Source organism: Ursus maritimus, unplaced genomic scaffold (genome assembly GCF_017311325.1).
Source record: "Ursus maritimus isolate PB19 unplaced genomic scaffold, ASM1731132v1 scaffold_22, whole genome shotgun sequence".
In the NCBI taxonomy this organism is placed as follows: Eukaryota; Metazoa; Chordata; class Mammalia; order Carnivora; family Ursidae; genus Ursus; species Ursus maritimus.
This window is the reverse complement of record NW_024424675.1, coordinates 10,695,405-10,713,428: the sequence shown is the minus strand read 5'-3', so window position 1 is coordinate 10,713,428 and position 18,024 is coordinate 10,695,405. Positions and strand designations below refer to the sequence as shown.

The 18,024-nt window shown below is 47.2% G+C and overlaps 1 protein-coding gene across 1 annotated transcript in view; it reads left to right on the top strand.

Moving 5' to 3' along the window:
- Positions 1 to 6,171, top strand: part of ISM1 (isthmin 1) — a 74,248-nt gene extending 68,077 nt beyond the window's left edge. The window contains exons 5-6 of the mRNA XM_040637978.1: positions 879 to 968; positions 4,444 to 6,171. Coding sequence (XP_040493912.1) covers positions 879 to 968; positions 4,444 to 4,961 — 608 coding nt within the window. The 3' untranslated portion in view covers positions 4,962 to 6,171. The remainder of the gene's footprint in view (positions 1 to 878; positions 969 to 4,443) is intronic.
- The last annotated feature ends 11,853 nt before the right edge of the window (positions 6,172 to 18,024 follow it).

The window sequence follows — 18,024 nt, the reverse complement described above, 5'->3', positions numbered from 1 at the left end:
TCAGCCAAGACTCATCACCAACATATGTTCCACCACCCCAGCCTCCTCAGAGGCCTCAGCTAGCACAGCATTCCTGTTTGTAAAGGAAGCCTGGATGGGAGTGGTAATTTGGGGGAGGAGAGGGGAACCAGGAAGTATGAGACAAATTGGATTCAACCCCTCAGAGCAAGTAACAGCAAGCCCAGCTTCCTCTCTTTGGGGCATCATTGGCGGTTCTGGACGTCCTAGAGCGTGAGATGTCTGCTCTTTAGCTGTGGTCTGCTGTATCCTCAGAATGAGCTAGAAAAGACTCCTGGGGAAATTATCAGCTAACACTCACCACTTACTCCTGTAAGTGCTTTCTTTACACATAATTCACTAAATGCGTTGAACTCTATGAGGTGGGGCACTTATTTCTCCCCATTTTACAGATGTGAAAGCTGAGGCGCATGAAGGTTAAGTGGCTTGCCCGAGGTTACAGGCTAGTAATGATCTGAACCCAGGCAGTCGGTCCTTAAAACCGGTATTGACCACTAGACAAAATATTAACCACTGCCTCTAAGGCAGTGTGTCACCCTGACACCACCAGTGTTGCAGACAGACACGTGTCCCCTACTGCCCCAAACCCCATTCCTGGAGCTAGTGAATGAGCTCCTTAAGTCTCATTCAGGCACATTTGGATCTGATTTCATGCTGCAAATGGTATCTGGGGTTTTAATATATTTTATGCTCTACTACCTGCTTTTTACTGTTTCCTCTGCTGGCAAGTTCCTACCCATGAGTAGTAATGAACACAAAAAAGGCTTTGTTCAGGTGTATTTGTTTCTTGGTTTGCTGGGGAGGTGGGGGGTAACTTTTTCCATATAACTAGGGAAAAATGAGCTCCTGTCTGTGTTTAGGAATTGAAGACACCTTCAGGACAGCTGCCACCGAAGTGAGTCTGCTGGCGGGAAGTGAGGAGTTTAATGCCACCAAACTGTTTGAAGTTGGTAAGGAGATTTTCCCCCCATTTTTAATCCAAATATTGATTTAATATTTTGGAGATTCCTTTTTCCTTTGCAGTGCCGTCCCATTCTAGGATCCATTTAAGTGTTTCGTTTTCGTCTTATGGGGTCCAGTTCTCCCAGCATATTTCTTGCTCACGAAATATACTCCAAGCAAGAGAGAGCTGTCCCATGCCTCCTGCAGCAGGCCGAGCAGAGTGGAGAGCCCTCTGTGTCCGCCTTGCTTGCTACCCACCCCTCATGGCGAGAAGTGGGACATAGCCACTCTCCCCTCAGCACGGATTCAGTCTCCAGTGGGGCCTCGGGCCACATGGAATCCCTTCTGACAGCCCTCACTGAGTGTCCCCAAGAAGTCAGGAAATGCTGATTTCAGTTCTGTAGCAAAAGGAGGGAAGGAGGGAAAAGGAGCTGTCTCAGTATTGCGACTGCCTCCCTCTACCACATACACTTTTGTAAACCATTAGTATACTCGGTTACTCGTCTGCTCGAAAGTGCTAGACCAAACACAATCAACATGAGCCAAGCCAAACTGCAAGTGACTACTCGGGTGCAGGGGGAAAGCTTCCTTTTTTCAAAATAGCTTCATGTGCTTCGGGATGCAATTCTTTACTACAGAAAGGTGAGACTCCTTCTGTCACATTTTGCGTGCCACCCAAAACTTCTTCAACCTCGGCCAAACGGGAGGCAGTTTGGAAATTCTGTGTGACCCAGGGCTTCCTCCTCAGTCCTTCACATGCACAAACTACCTTTGGCAGGAGCCTTCTGCAAACACGGTGCATTCGACTACCCCACCCCTGTCGCCCCAAAATAAATTAGAGACTAAATGTGGGAAATTTACATAAAATGGTAGAGCAACAAAGGTTGTCTCTTGGGGACAGAGAGCTTCTCAGGTATGTTCGTATTGCACACCCTACAACAGGCAGCTGCTTACTTTTTGCAGAGGACAGGTCCAGTTGCACAAGGCCACAGCTGAGGTGTGACTAAGGAAACATAGAGATGAGTAGGGATGGTGTCAGTTGGGTTCTGGGCAGGAACAAACATGACACACTGAAATCAGGTAATTGAGGAGCATTCGATGAGGGTCTATTGGCAAAGGTGTGGTGAGCAGTGTACGATGGACACTGAGAAGGGGTTGACAGAACAGTGGGAAGCCCTTACCGCCCCTTGGCCTGAAGGGACCAGAGTAGCTGTGTGGAGAGGGCTACCCACCAGCACTCCTGGCTCTCAGAAGGGTGTAGCCAACCTGCAACAGTGAGGGAGGAGCAAACACCTTGACCTCACTGTCCTTTCTCTCCCTGGTCTCTGGCTCAACCCAGAAAGAAGTCAGGGCTCAAGGGGCCCATTGATACAGTCCACATAGGACAGCCTTCCAGGGCAAGGAAACACATGGAATGAGGATAGAGAAGGACAAACCGAAGATGCCTCCCTGAGATGGGACACAGCTTGATCTGCACAAGGTCATTTGTCAACCTGGTGGTGCTTCAGTTATCTGATCTGTCAAATGGTATGAGGTGATAGGGCCCACTTATATAGCTAGTGTAGAATTGAATGAGTCAATATTGGCAAAGCATTTAGAACATTTCCATCAGACTGAACACCTACCAAGTTTGATAAATAAAAATAAGTCAGCGTATGTTCTAAAGGTACGTGGATTATGATGACCTTCCACTCTGGAAGGAAAATAACAAAGCCAAAATAACAGAGCCTCCCTGAATATTGTTTCTGAAGACCCTGCCTTCTGAAGGAGACCCTCACTGGCTTTGCAGGCACCCATTTCCCAGGAGGGAGCCTGCGTTCTCTCACTACTGTTCAGTCAGGGGCTCACGGGGCTGGAATCTTAGCGCTCAGGCGTGAACAGAGCTTAGCGCATCCCTGCTGGCAGTACCCCGGACCCCGTGCTGTGGGCTCCCTACCTTCCTCCAGCGTAATCCTCCTCGCACGTTAGGAGACGGGCGTTCTTTTCATCTCCAGTCTAGAGAAGAGGATACTGGAGCACAGGGAGGGAGAATACCTGCACGAGGGCATGAGCTACCAAATGGTCGAGCTGGAATTCGAGCAGCAGAACACAGGCTCCCACACTCCTCATCTTAGGCCAGGCCTTTCTGAGCTCCTGAAAGACACCCCATCTCTCTCTTCCACATTCCACTGTAGAGAAGCCTGAGTCCTCCTCCAAACTTCCCCCAACCTGTCCCTATCCTGGCCACTTGATTCCTTCTTTGGGCACCACCAGCCTCCCAGGCACCTGGGTCAGAGATGTCTCTCTTCCTTCACCCTCAAGCCCACCCAGGCCTGGCGACCCTAACTCTCTGAGCACACTTGCTCCTTCGTGTTCCCTCCCTTCCCATCTGGACTCCTGCAACTGATATCAGCCCTGAACACATCTTCTTACTGTACAGCTCCGCCAAGAGCTCGCTGTCCTTAATAACCCCCCGTAGTTCCCTAGAGTCCCGTGAACAAGCCTAATTGCACTGAAGAGCCCCCTGATGTGACACCAATAGCCTGACCCCAACTGTGTTCCGCACCCCCAGACAACCCCAGCAGATTTTTTCTGCTCAACCTTGGTGTATTCACGTGGCCTGTTCCTGGGGCCAGTCGTTCCCATGGGGCAGGGCAGGGCCAGCACAAACATATCTTGGTTTTTCAAATAAAACCAGGAATCTACATTCATAAACTGGAACCACCTAAGTCTTAAATTATTTCAACAATTAATTACTTAATTGGCAATGAAGTCAGCATATTTTTAACATTGTAAGGTGCAAGTACAACAACCTCCAGGGGCAGGTTCTGGCTGGAAGCCTAGAGGTCAATGGCGTCTGGCCCAAATATTAAGTTCCCTAAAAGCAGGGGCCAGCAGCCCCTTCCTCTTTGAGGCATCTTATCACACAGATTTACGTTCAGGGCTTGTCACTCTCTGGTGCCTGTGGTTAAGAGATGAGGCCACCGGCTGTAGTTTAAACCAGTCCGTGAGTGGCACAAATAAGACTTGGCCCCATCAGTTCACCTTTGAGGCACTTTCTGCCTTGTCACCAGATACTTAAACAGGAGATTCAAAATTGCCCTTTGAATTATTGTTCATTTTGTTATAGGGGATAGTGGAGTTATCCCCCTGTCCTCCCTGTTTTTCCCAGATGCCTACTAAACTTCAGGGATAAGAATATCCTATATTTTCAGAAAACAAGACAAACGAAGCAATTGTAATGGTAATATCTAGGCGATGGCAGACAGCTAGTCACGGCTCAAGTATCAAATCTCTACTTTTCTGTGTCTGAAAACTTTTCATAGAATAAACTGGGGAGGAGGTTGCCTTGTAAATAAAATTCCTAAGTTCGGGGGCGGGGGGCGGTGAGCACAACCGAACCAAGGTCTGGTGGCCGCAGGGGAGAGGGGACGAGCTGACTTCAGTGCTAACCTGCTGCCCGTGTTGCATGTGGTGAGAGGGTTTCTCTGTGGCCTTTCGCAGACACGGACAGCTGTGAGCGGTGGATGAGCTGCAAAAGTGAGTTCTTAAAGAAGTACATGCACAAGGTGATCAATGACCTGCCCAGCTGCCCCTGCTCCTACCCCACCGAGGTGGCCTACAGCACGGCGGACATCTTCGACCGCATCAAGCGCAAGGACTTCCGCTGGAAGGACGCCAGTGGGCCCAAGGAGAAGCTGGAGATCTACAAGCCCACGGCCCGCTACTGCATTCGCTCCATGCTGTCCCTGGAGAGCACCACGCTGGCCGCCCAGCACTGTTGCTATGGCGACAACATGCAGCTCATCACCAGGGGCAAAGGGGCGGGGACGCCCAACCTCATCAGCACCGAGTTCTCAGCCGAGCTCCACTACAAGGTGGACGTCCTGCCCTGGATTATCTGCAAGGGCGACTGGAGCAGGTACAACGAGGCCCGGCCTCCCAACAACGGACAGAAGTGCACGGAGAGCCCCTCCGACGAGGATTACATCAAGCAGTTCCAAGAGGCCAGGGAGTACTAAGGAGAAGCCACCTCCGGCCTTTGTGACACAAGCGCGCTGCGCTGATCTGCCTCGGGGGCAGAGTCCGTCTTATCCGCATCCGTGGATATTTGTATATACCACGTGGGTATTTTCCATAACTCACACTCGGGGTGCGCACCAGGCCCGGTGACTGCCGTCCGAAGCCACCTTGCCGTCCGAAATGGCCCGCAGAGCTCCTTGGAATCTCTCCCAGGGCCGATGTCGGTGGGAGGGAGAGGACAAAGGAGCCAGAAGAACCTGGAAGCCGCAGTGGGTGCGATTCGATTCGATTCGATTCGATTCGCGCCCAGATCCTGCGTTTCCTGGAGAAGCAAAGAGGGAAGGACTGAGTTGTACACGTTCTAAGCGGTTTTTATATATAACTTATTTAATATGAATGTGACTTAAGCATAACCTTTTCGCTGGAGTTGTGAAACTGTTTAATCACTTCTGTGAGAGTTCAGACAGGGGCTTAAGGAGGTGGAAGAGAAAGGGAATTTTGGAGTATTTTTTTTTTAACTAAATAACTCAACGGACATGTATCAAAAACAAGAAATGCCCACCTTAAACCAAATGTTCTTTAGTTATGAGGCACCTTGCTGGAGTCTCAGCTTCCAAAATGCCCTTGCCTAAGATTGGATAGGGGGTGGGGGACACAGGGGTATGTTGGGGCAAATCTGAGGACTGGTTTTAAATAGACTTTAAAATAAAAGGTCAATATTAGCATAATGCTATAATTCTACTAAAAGGCTTCAGAGCGGCAGAAGTTCTGCTCAGGTCTTAGTGGGAGGTTCAGAAGACGACGGGAAGGTCAGACATAAAAACAGGTAGTAGCACTTTTCCAAAAGAAAAAATAAAAGCAAAATAGATGGGGAAAGAACACGGACCTCATTTCATCTATTTTATTCTAATACCATCGTAACAATTTTTTTTCTCCACCAATATATTACCAGTAAATACCTATAAAAAGAGTAGGGGGACTCAAATCTAGAAAATCCTAATTTTTTTATGTTTTAAGAAAGGGAAAAAAAACTACATTATTTTTGTAAAGTATTTATTGAGTCATTGAGTCTTATGCGTCCAGTAATTGTAATATGACCTGGTTCTGTAGTGTGGAACTTAGGACAAAGAGTTTGTTCTTACGCAATTTTTACTTGCAAAACTCCAGGAAAAGAGAATATATCATAAAATCATAATAAAATGTGTTACCTGCAATAAATGTGTTACCTGCGAATATTTATGATGCAAACACCATAAAGAGTAAGCCCAGGGTGTCAAGGCAGGAGAGAGGAAGGTTCAAACCCGGTGGGAATAAAAGGCTGATTGATTGATGTGATGGTGGGTGGTATAACTCATGGCATCTTTGGCACCAAGAATGTCAAGCCAGTCCCCAGGAGTCTGAACACAGTGACACACGGGTCAGTTTTTGCCCTCTCCGAGCTAAGAAAGAGCTAAGAAAAGCAGGCCAGACCAAAGGCTTAAGAGAGTTCAGGTGAGGGGCGTCTGGGTGGCTCAGTTGGTTAAGCATCCAACTCTTAATTTTGGCTCAGATCATGATCTCAGGGTTGTGAGATTGAGCCCCGTGTCAGGCTCCGTGCTGGGCTTGGAGCTTGCTTAAGCTTCTCTCTCTCTCCCTCCCCCTCCCCTATCTCCCTCCCCATCCCTTTCCAAAACAAAAAACAAACAAACAAACAAAAAGACCGTCTAGGTGAGCAGGACTGCGTCCAGACAAAATTCTGCAATGACAGAAGTAAGTAGAACTACTCATCATGCAGATTATTCCTTTTCCAGATGAGAAAACCAAAACCCAGAAAAAAAATAATATACCACATTGGACCCATCTTTCATTTCCTAGCCTAACACTCTTTCTACTATATTAAATCGTCGGTGTCCTGGTGGTGTCCTTGGTATTCTTGACCCCACCCTTAAGTTCCCCTAATAAAATCTGTTCTTTTGGAAAAGCTCTTATCAATCATTTACACTTTAGAATGAATTACCCCTGTATTTCCCTTCTCAGAATATTTATATGTAAGAGCTCTTTCTAATTATGACATGAGAAGCCTTATCGACATCTGAAGGAATTTTAAGCAACTGAACTGATAGGGAGAGAATCAATACATCTATATATCAGGGAAGCAGATTTGGTTTCTAATAACAGGAAAACTATTTTTGCAGAGAGTTGGTTGCAATGGATTGCATTGCCTTTGAGGTGGTGAGTTCCCTGCTGGGACAGGTATTCAAGCAAAGACTGGAGATGAAGCACATGCGAAGCTCAGCTGAGTCATGAGAGAAAAAAATGTACAACAATAACACCCTCTGATAAATGCTTTTTTAAGGGCAAGTGCAAAGTACTATGGGAATACAGGCAGGAATCAAGGAAGTGCTTGTTGAGGCTAATGGAGTAGTGGTATTTCATAAGGCAGCAAAGAGGGAGCGGGAAGTGGATGCATTTGGAGTTAGAAAAAAGTAAGAACAAAAACAAGGAACTAGGAATGAGCTTGGTGTTTTCTGAAGGCCAGTATGTTTCGAGTGATGAGCAGAGGAACAAGAGTGGTAAGTTTTGGAGCTAATCTAAGCTGTCTTTATTAAGGATTTAGCATGGAAGATTAAAAGGGACAGAGCTCTTTCCTACTAAAGTGAGAATGACTGATATGAGCCATATTTTCAATGGGCTCTTTGCCTTTTCTTTGCCAGACCTTGCTGGTCAAATAAAATGAGAGTGGGAAGGTGAGGTGAACTGGAGGCAGGGGAGGGCCCCTGTGCTCTTTGCCTACTGAATACATCCCCAGTCTCCTGTAGGTCATCAGGTTAGTGCCACACCTCTGGAAGTTTGCTGAGCTATGGTCCGCCTCTATCAGGATAAGCTAGTTTTCAGTCCCAAGCCAATGAGTGATGCTCAGAGAGCCAGAACCCCTCTGCTCGGGTATCTGATAAAGACAAAGCAATCTTACCGTCTTTTCAGCACAGTGCCTCAAGCCGGCCCCAGGATAACCCCAAGTAATTCCCTCCTTGCAAGTGGATCATGGGCTCAGGGGCCAACTTCGCCTGCAGCAGAGTATGCTGCCTGCACCCTCACCGGCAGCACCTGCATATGACCCCCTCAGCAAGTGCTCTACAAAGGCCTCTCATCGGATTTTTTGCTCCTTCGCTTCTCCCTGGAAAAAGAGCCCCTTTTCTAATCCACTGGGCCTCTTGGGTACCACGTGTGAGCAAGCCAATAGGGCCAAACAGAGACGCCCAAGGCCCTCTAGTGGCCGCACGTGGGAAAGTCGAGGAAGAGGACTGGGACACACAGAGCTTTCTCTTTGGCCCCAGGACAATAGTCCACCATGATTACAGCCCCCGGAGTGTTTCTCTCTGTGTAGCCCAGCAGCCAGGAGGTTAGCGTTCTCCAGCCTAACGTCAGGGACCCAAGAACAGGTACTATACTCGCCTCTCCTTCCTGAGCGCACACTTTGCGCCCTTGTGCTGCTCACTTTCCCGTGAGAGGCAGGCATCCTACATCACGTCCTTTCACAGATGAGGACAAAGAAGCCCAGCAAAGTTAATGAACTTGCCCGAAGTCCTAACGCTCCACAAATGGCAGAGCTGGCTGAAGCCAGTCCTTTCTAACCACCAAGCCAGCATTCGTAATCTTAATCCTTGTCCTACCCCCTTCCTAAGTCTTCCTGACACTCACAGGATCAGGTTGGTTTTTGTTTGTTTTTCTCTAACTCGCTCTGCCTTTACTCAAATTGTTCAAATCTGACAAATGTCCCTGCATCAACCCTTCCGGTGGCTCGCATTGGGCACAGAGGCTCTGGCTTTATCTGTACATAGTCTGCTCAGCTCTGTCGTTCGGTAAGAGGACACTTGCTCCTGTAGTTGAGCCCTTGCTCTGGTTGGGTCAGTAACCAAGCTCAGCGTTTCTAGAAGAGCAGAGTCTGGCCTGTTTTCCCTCCTGCAGGCAAGCCCCATGCTGTTGCCGGTTGGGGGGGCCTCAGAGGCAGGTATTGTGTTCCTCACTTTTCCACACCCCGAGTTCCTAGCACTGCACCGGGCAGACGTCAGGCAATGGGCAGAGAGGGTTAAGAATTTGAAGGTTGACTCAAGCGCCCTGTATTTCAGTCCCGGCTCCCACACCTGCCTGCTGGGTTCCACTGGACACATTAATCAGCCTCTGTGCACTTCTGTTTCCTCATACAGTTGTTACGAGAACAAAGATAAGAGCCACGAAGCTCCTGGGGCCTGTCAGATACCGTGTGCGATGAAGGCTGGACGTTGGGATTTAGTCATTTGGCAACTATATACTGAACATCTCCGAGTTGCCAGGCAGTGCTCCAGCTGCCAGAGATAAAACAGGACACAAATCCGAGTCTTCCTGTTGGAGGGCAGACAGCCGAAAAACAAATAAGTACATAATCTGCGATAATGATAAGTGATATAAAGAAAAATAAATTATTTGATCACACACGTATGTTGCATTCTTTATGGCAATACTAGTTGCTATAATAGATAATCCTCAAAATCACAGTGGCTGAACACAGTAAAAATCTAGGGTCTGTTTCTGGTCACGTGGTTCTCCTCTAAGTGATGACCCAGGGGTCCGGGCTCCTTCCATATTGTGACTTGGCTATCTTCAAGCCGTGGCTCTCTAGGATGTCCCAGGGGTCATCTCTACTCATCTCTACTCCAGCCTGCTTGAAGAGTAAAGAGCGGGCAGGACAAGCATAAAGGTTTGTGTAGGTCAAGCAGAGAAGTACTGTACGTCATTTCCCATCTCCACAGCTCTGTTCCATGCCACACTCTTCTGCGAGGACAATTGGGAAATACAGTTTGGGGCATTGGGGTGCAGGAAGCCGAGATAGGCTATGTGAGCGCTCTCAGCCAGTGTCTGTCACAGAGGTAGACCACCAGCTTACCTGGTTACACAAGGCAGGAACCAAAGCCAGTGGAAGGGACTCTGGATGGGCCCAAAGTAGGCCACCAAAGAAGAGAGGTCCTCCCCAGCCCCTCACCATCTACCACATCATATTATAGTGCCAAACTGGGCCTCAGTTTACTATCTACCAATTGGATAAGACCACCTGTCCTATCTACTCATTGGCACATCTCCCTTGGCACGTACCACACTTCCTGCACATCTGTGTCCACCAGCCCAACTCTCAACTGGAAACTTCTGGAAGCCTTTGCCTGATAGCTTTCTCTGGGCAGTGGGGTCCCTTGGCTTGCATAGGAACAGACTGAAGTGTCAGGGAGTTAACGGTGCCCCCCAGGAGCACTTAACAGTTGACCGAGAGGAGCCATGTTGGTGAACACCCCAGCTTCCTCACCCTCACGTGGGGCAATCCTGAAGCATATTTTATACTCTTCTCGGAGCTCCCAGGGGGACAGAGCTCCAGTCACCCACAGTGGTAACTTGCTTTGCTAATTTATTAGCGTCCGTCCCATCCCTGTGTTTCTTCCGCACTCCCCTTCGGTTGCTCGCTGGAATCATCTCTCCAGTGTGCTACGTGCTCAGATCATTCTCTCTGGATTCTCTTCTGGGGGGAGTCCCAAACCAAGACATAACTTTATGCTTCAATACTTAATGAGTGCTATTCGAATATAAGCTTACTGTTATTATCAGCATGCTCGTGAGAAGGTGAGGCTTTGCTGTTGGCGAGAGCTCTACCCAAAAGGGAAGTTCAATCTCATTCTGACCAGACTTTGGTGCGTCACTAGATTTTTGAGCTCTTACAAAACAAAGTAATAAGCCCCCAGTTTTTATGATTCGACCCAACAGACAGAAAATGACTCTGCCAGATGCCTCTAAAAATTGCTGAACACCTTCTCCTAATTTTCGAATCCATCTCCTTGCTGACTATAAAGCAGCCCGGCTCCACGGACCACACTTTGAGTAGCACTGTTCTACTCAACTGAGCGGCAGTGAGCAGGGCTTCCGGCCTGACATACGAAATCACGTAAAAGCTTCACAGGAAGTTATGTGTGGGGAGGGAAGAGGATGGGGTTCTCCCTTTGTCATCCACTTACAGTTTCCAATGGAAAAATGTGTGGGTTGTCACCATTATGCCTGCACTATTTCAGACTAATTAAAGGCTTGCCGCAGTAATTACTGGGTGGCTATGCACAGGAACATACATCCATGCATACAGATCCTGAATACAGTAGTATAAATTAAGACAGAAAGCTTACAGCCTGTTGCTTTTTCTGAGGCTTAGGATTGGTTTACCATACGGGATTAGAAGAAGAGGGGCACTTTCTGGGATCAGAAGGTAAGACTTCTTAGGAAACAAATTTATGGGACTAGCAACTCTTTGTTGAACCAGAAGAACAAAGCTTAGAGACAGTTTGGGGTTTTTTGTTTGGTTTGGTTTGGTTTTTGTTTTTGATTTTTTCTCTCTCTTTTTTTTAAGATTTTATTTATTTATTTGACAGAGATAGAGACAGCCAGCGAGAGAGGGAACACAAGCAGGGGGAGTGGGAGAGGAAGAAGCAGGCTCCCAGTGGAGGAGCCTGATGTGGGGCTCGATCCCAGAACGCCGGGATCACGCCCTGAGCCGAAGGCAGACGCTTAACCGCTGTGCCACCCCGGCGCCCCGTGTTTTTGATTTTTTTCCAACTCCATCTCCACGGAGAGGTTTGGAAAGCCAACGTATACAGATCAGTGCCTTGCCTGGAATGGCAAAAAGAGCATCATCCCGACCATTTCAGCAGCAGGGGAGTTTGTGGGGGGCTTGGATTGAGACCCAGCTGCAAAAGCAAAGCTGGGTAAGAATTTTATGACTTTGCTAATTTTCTATCTGTTCTGGGAGTAATAAATGTGCCCTTACAGATATTCACGATTGCCCTCAAAATAAAATAAAATAACAACTTTTAAATGGCACAGAAAAGCCTTTCATTCTTGAGGCATGTAATTCATGGATGATTTTCAAAATGTCATGTTTGAATTGGGAAAGTAACATTTCTTACATTAACGGGCCAGTTGCTTCAAGAACATGACTCAAAGGATATAAAAATTTCAAGCCTGACTTTTAAAAAAGAAAAGAGGATTTTTTTTTTTCTATGCAGCTAAGTTGATTTTTCAGAAAGGTCATGGTTACATATTAGGTTTATTTGCCATGGAAGGGAATGGTCTAAATGAAGTACACCTTTAATTCCTTAGTGAAAGGGAGCAGTAGCAGAACTTAACAAGCGCTGCTGCGAAATTTCACACCAATAGACATGCGGTTTTGCTTTATCTAGTCTGTCCTCCTTTACTCCCTCCTACACCCAGCTTGGGTTTTGTTTTGTTTTATCTCTGGAGAGCTTAGTAAATGGACAAGGAGGTGGGGGAAGGCAAAGAGAAAAGCCAGGGTTTCCCAGGACAAAATCCTTTCTGGAGCTTCTGAAGTAACTCATTGCCCCTGCTGTTGATATAACGAAAGTGAGGTCTTTACACAGGGGAAGACTGGGGAGACCTGCACCACGAATGTGGTCCTGTCCCCAAGGAACCTTCAAATCTCCCCTCAGGGACCAGCCCTGACCAGGAAGAGATTTCCAGAGGCCTCATGCCTCAGAGCCATGTGATGAGGATTCCTCCAGTCAGAAGAGAGTGGGGTGTTCAGCGCTGATTGCTCGGGAGGGAAGGACTTTCTTCAAGAATGTTTTTGGGTTCTCACCTGGGGACTGACTCTGCTGAACAGAGGCCAAGGTTGCCTTCTCCAGGTCTCAGAAAAAAGCCCTCTGTGGAGCAACGCTTGAGCACTCCGTCCTGCTCTTACAGGATAGTATGAGGAGAAAGAAAAGGAGGAAAGCAGGGGTCCTGTTCTAGAAAGATAAAGGCTGGTTCACGCCAGTCACCATCAGCAAATGTAAAAAAACTGAAGCTTGAGATAAAAGCAAACTCACTCTGTGTTTTCTCTTCTTCAAGATTTCTACCCTGTGCCATTCCAATCGCCTTCCCCACCGCTCCTCAGTCATTCCTTCTACCACCCAACCGGCCATTTGGTAGCCAACTTCCATTCTTTGTGGCCGATCCTTTTTTTTTTTTTTTTTTCAAATACTCTTCAATAAATAAATAAATAAACCCTTCGAACATTTGATTGATGTATAACATACAATCGGAAAAATGTACATGTGTCATAAACGTGTGGCTCAGTGAATTTTCACAAAGTGAATGCACTTGTGACCAAAGTCAAGAAAGAGAATAGAAGGTTCGTGAGGGAGCTCCCTGGGATGAAGTGTTTTCTATCTCGATTATGGTGGTGGCTACCCAACTCAAGGCATTTGTCAAAATTCATTGAATTGGGCCCTTTTAGAAAAAATTAAATTGCATCAAATGTAAATTTTACCTCAACACCAAATAACTAAACATTCCCATCACTCCCGTGCCACCTGCCACTTAGTACCCACTTCCTACCAAAAGGAATCAGTATCGAGACCCGAGATTGGTTTTGCCTGATTTCAAACATTGGTGAACGCCTGCAGCACACGCTCGCAGAGGTCTGGTATCCTTAGTTCTGCCTCATGTTGTGAGAGTCTTCCATATTGCTGTTCGTAGTTATCGGTCATTCATTCTCACCACTGTCTAGTTTGCACGTCTCTATTTACCTTTTCTACCATTTGGGTGGTTGCCCGTTTGGAGCTTTTACAAACAGCACTGCTGTGAACCGTCCAAGGTGTCCTTCGTGTCCGTCTGCACACAATTCTACTGGGAGTGGAATTAACAGGTCCTAGGACGTGTACAACTTTAGCAGATACTGTCCAAGCGTTTTCCAAAGTCCTTGCATTGGTTGACATTCTATCCAGGAGTGGTTGAAGGTTTTGGTTCTTTGATCAGTTTTGGTTCTACCCCCTACNCGAAGCCTTCTTTGATATTTTTATTCTTTAGATTTGTTAAGGTATGTGTACTGAGCACCTACTGTGTGCTTGTCAAAATTCACCATGCTGGATACTGGAGTCACAAAAAGGGACAGACAGGAACCTGTCGTAAATGAAAGGTTCAGTGGGGTGACTAATTCAGACGACTGAAATACAATGTGATAGGTACCATGGGACCAGAAGAGGTTGTGATTAATTACAACAGTTGTAATAAGTCAGAGTTGCCACATTTTACTTAGGAAAAAAAAAAGTCTGATAATACCAAGTGTTGGCAAGATGGTGAAAAAACAGAAATTCTTATTGCCACTGCTTATGGGGATATAAATTGGGGGATAATTTGACTATACCTAGTATAGTGGATGCTGTAAAGTAGATAGGGCAGAAGTCACCAGTTTCACTCCTGAGGGCTTTCCTTATATTGCCAAAAATTGAAAACAACTTAATTGTCTCCCAACAGGAATGGACATATAAACCATGTATTAATAAGATAAAATGTCATCCAGTTGTTAAAATATATGATCTAAAGCTATGCATGCTGTCGCAGACGTGTCATAAACATATAATATGTAAAAGAGGAAATTTCAAATGGACCTCTAAAGTATTACCCAATTTCAATAATCTAGAAACTCAGAAAACAATGTCTGGACACTGACATAGGTAATAGTACTAAATTACGCAAGGGAAGGCTAACCACCCACTTCAAGGTGACAGTTACTTCTGGGGATGGATGACAATGAGTGGGTGGAAAAGGTGGAAAACATTAGAGGTAATACGTTATTTCTTTTTTTAAAAAAAAGGAAACCTAAAATATACTGCAAGATACTAATACTGGTTAAATCTGAGCATTGGGTAATGAACAATTGTTACATTATTTTCTGTATATGTGATGTATTTTAAACTAAGTATTAAAAGTACACCAAACTGAAAAGAAAAAATAAATGATGTACAAGGTTGGATGGCATCCTACAAAGTCATGAGTCTGATGCCCCTTGGTACGTACGAGTCCACACACCCGGACGACGTGCAGGCCGCCATTGGTTGTTGATGGTAATGTTGAAGTTGGGACATCTATACACACCAGCTCCCAGGCCGTGAAGACACTCCACCTAGCAGCTGCCTTGGTTCTTCCAAGAGAAGCACACACTGCCTCTTCCCAGATTCAGAGTCTTCCTTTCTCTCTTGTGTGCACAGCTTGGGTTAAACAGAGCCCTGGACTGGGAACGTAGTCCCAAATCCAGCATCTACTGAACCAGAGGCCCCAAGCCCATCCCCCAGCCTTGCTGAGTCACAGTTCCTGCCACGCCCCTGCAGTCCTGCCCCCAGATCTGCGGGAGGAGCCAAAGACATAAAAATTGCCCGTTCTGGGGCCACTGGCTCCCATCTCAGGCTGAAATGCCCGCTTACCGAGCATCGCTTTTATAAAAGACATTGGATCGAGAAATCATCTCAGTCACCTTAAAATGTCACAGGTGAGGACCCCAAGACTCAGGCAGTAGAAGGACTTGCCCACAATGACTCAAGTAGCAGATCCATATTTAAGCCTGGGGATGTCTGGCTCCAAATCCACATTTCTTCTTTCACCGTTTGGACGTCAGACGTGGAGGTTGTTGGTCTGCTTACTTCTGTCCCTTCTGCCCCACCTTTCCTCGCAACCAGCATCTGGGAGGGGCATGAGGGAGTGAGTTTTGATTCTCATCTGAGCACCTTCCAAATTCAAGTCGGGCCCCGGATCCCCACGGGTTCATCTGAGGGTCTACCCCACTGCCATCACCGATGACTCAGCATTCATCTGCCACAGATTTCTCCCACCGTCTGCTCCCCTGAAAATGGACTTGCAGAAAACCAAACGGAGGAGGAACAACTAGGCTATGAGCAGCTTCTGGCTTCCGCTGGATGACCCAGATGTGAGCCTGGCATGCCAGGTGTTTTGGCGTCTGATCAGAAACTGGAAGTTACAGAAGACAGAGCTTGGACACACCAGGGGCTACCGGTCCACATCTTGTCTGCGGCTCCAGGGGCCAAGGTGGAGGAGCGAGCCCCACTGAATCCTAACAGGGCACCGTCACTCAGGAAAGTGGGAGAGGAGGGCTCAGCAAGGCACAGATTAGAGAAGAGAGAGAAGTAAAGGGGGAAAGGATGGTGCATTGGATGTCTGAAAAAAAATATCCCACAGTCTAGCCTATTTATCTGTCCAAAAGAAGAGAAGGCTGGTTTCAGCGTTCTAAGGTTGCTATGACACCTGGAGATATGAAGGGGTTCAGTTTTGGCCATAGGAAAAAGATTATGAAGGTTAACGTCCTCCCCATCTCACACACACACACATACACACACCAGACATGACAGAGGCCCATGGAGGGGCAGGGCATATTGTCGTCTCTGGGGCTGTGGCCCCAGCAGGGCACCTGGCAATGGTGAGTCTGGAGTCTGGTCAAAGGAAGGGGGCTCTCTGACCGGCACGGGTCCCACAGAGACTGTGCAGGCCTCTGCTGGTGAGCAGGGAGGGAAGAGAGCACTGGCAATTCTGAAAACCCCACCTATAGCTTGAAGGCTAGAAGAGCTGCCTGGCCTGCTTTGAGGGGGTGACCCTGGACCCAAAGTCAGGGGCAGGGGGTTGGGGGACGTGCAGCAGGTGCAGCTGCAGAACAAAGGGCCCGGACTTCCCTTCCCATGGGAAGTGACCAATAACTCGGACCACTGGCCCCATTAACCAAGCCCTGCAGTGACAGCCCCCCCACCCCCAGCAAAGGCTGAGGGGTCACAGACCCTGGAAAAACACAGCGTCTTGTCTTTTTTCCCAGAACTAAGATAAACCCATGGAAAGGATAGTAGAATATGCCTCAAGAAAAATACTCCCCATATTCTGAAGAGAATTCAGGCTGCATTAGCAGAGGTCTGTGTGGTATACTAGCTTTGCATTTCACGAGATATTTTAACTTTGACAGCATTGGTATCATCCTGTGCTTGCAAACCCAAGGGCAGCACTTTGAGACCGATGCTGCCCGTTGGGACTCAAGAAGAAACCAAGAGAACTTAACTCTGGTTAAGAAGAAAGGAAGCCTGTTGGACAGATGTTGGATAGCTTTAGGAAGATTCAAATAAATAAGAATAAAACCACACCGTGTACTATTTAAGAGGGAGGCTATATCAAACAAGGTAATCATGGCTTAAATAAGATAGAAGTTCATTGCTCTCTTGTGAAAAATAAGTCTGGCCTTAGATGGCCCCAGGGAGGTATGGGATCCAGTTTCTTCCACATTTCTCTTCAAGACATTTCCACTTCATGGTCTAAAATGACTACCCAAGCTCCAGCCATCACATTCATATTCCAGCCAGTAAAAAAAAAAAAAAAAGAGAGAGAGAAAGGGGTGAAAAAGGGCTTCCCAGAAGTTGCAGGCACATTTCTCTTTGTATCCCATTCACCAGAACTCAGTTCTCTGGCCTAGTTACAAGAGAGAAGGAAGTCTTTCCTTATCTGGACAGACAGGTGCCCCAGCCAGCAAGAGTCCACGACAAAGAATGAAGATACTGGAGAGAAAACGAGCAGTTTCTTCTACAGGGGCCTAAACCGTATGAATTTTTATGACAACTGCAGTAACACTTTTTATGGCAAGTGTGGTCAGACCAGGTAAGGAGCCCCAGGAGCAGGGGTTTTCTTCCCAAGGTAAATGATGATTGTCGCCTGCATCCAAGGGGAGACGTGCTCTGCTCCAGGAAGGTCCAGGTCCCTGGTCCCGCAACATCTAAAACCTCAGTAGCGTTGCTGTGCACCTGTGATCCTTAGCCTCTCGGCCCAAGCCCGTGGCCTTAAAGCCTCAGCTTGAACAGAGGAACCTGGTGTATTTCAGTCTGTGGGATGCCCAGCACCTAGCCCAGGGCCACGCAGCACAGCGGCTTTCAAAGAAATGTTTATGAAACTGACGAATGAACGTCTACATTCAACTGCCTCCCACATACATGTGTGACTATTTTTCATGGGGATGAAAATATTTAAAATATAACTGAATTCATAAATGTATATGTTTTCTTCCCATGTGTATTTTCTCAGTGAATTTCTAAGCACACGTGTGTTCGGGGCAGGGGGCTGGGCAGCAGAGTCAGATTCTCGGGCTAGACAGCCTGGGTTTGAATCTGTAACCAGCCACTCGCAGCTGTGTGACCTTGAGCAAGATACTTCACTTCTCTGTGCTGTTGTTTCCTCGTTTGGTACCGTTGCTCGTGGGGT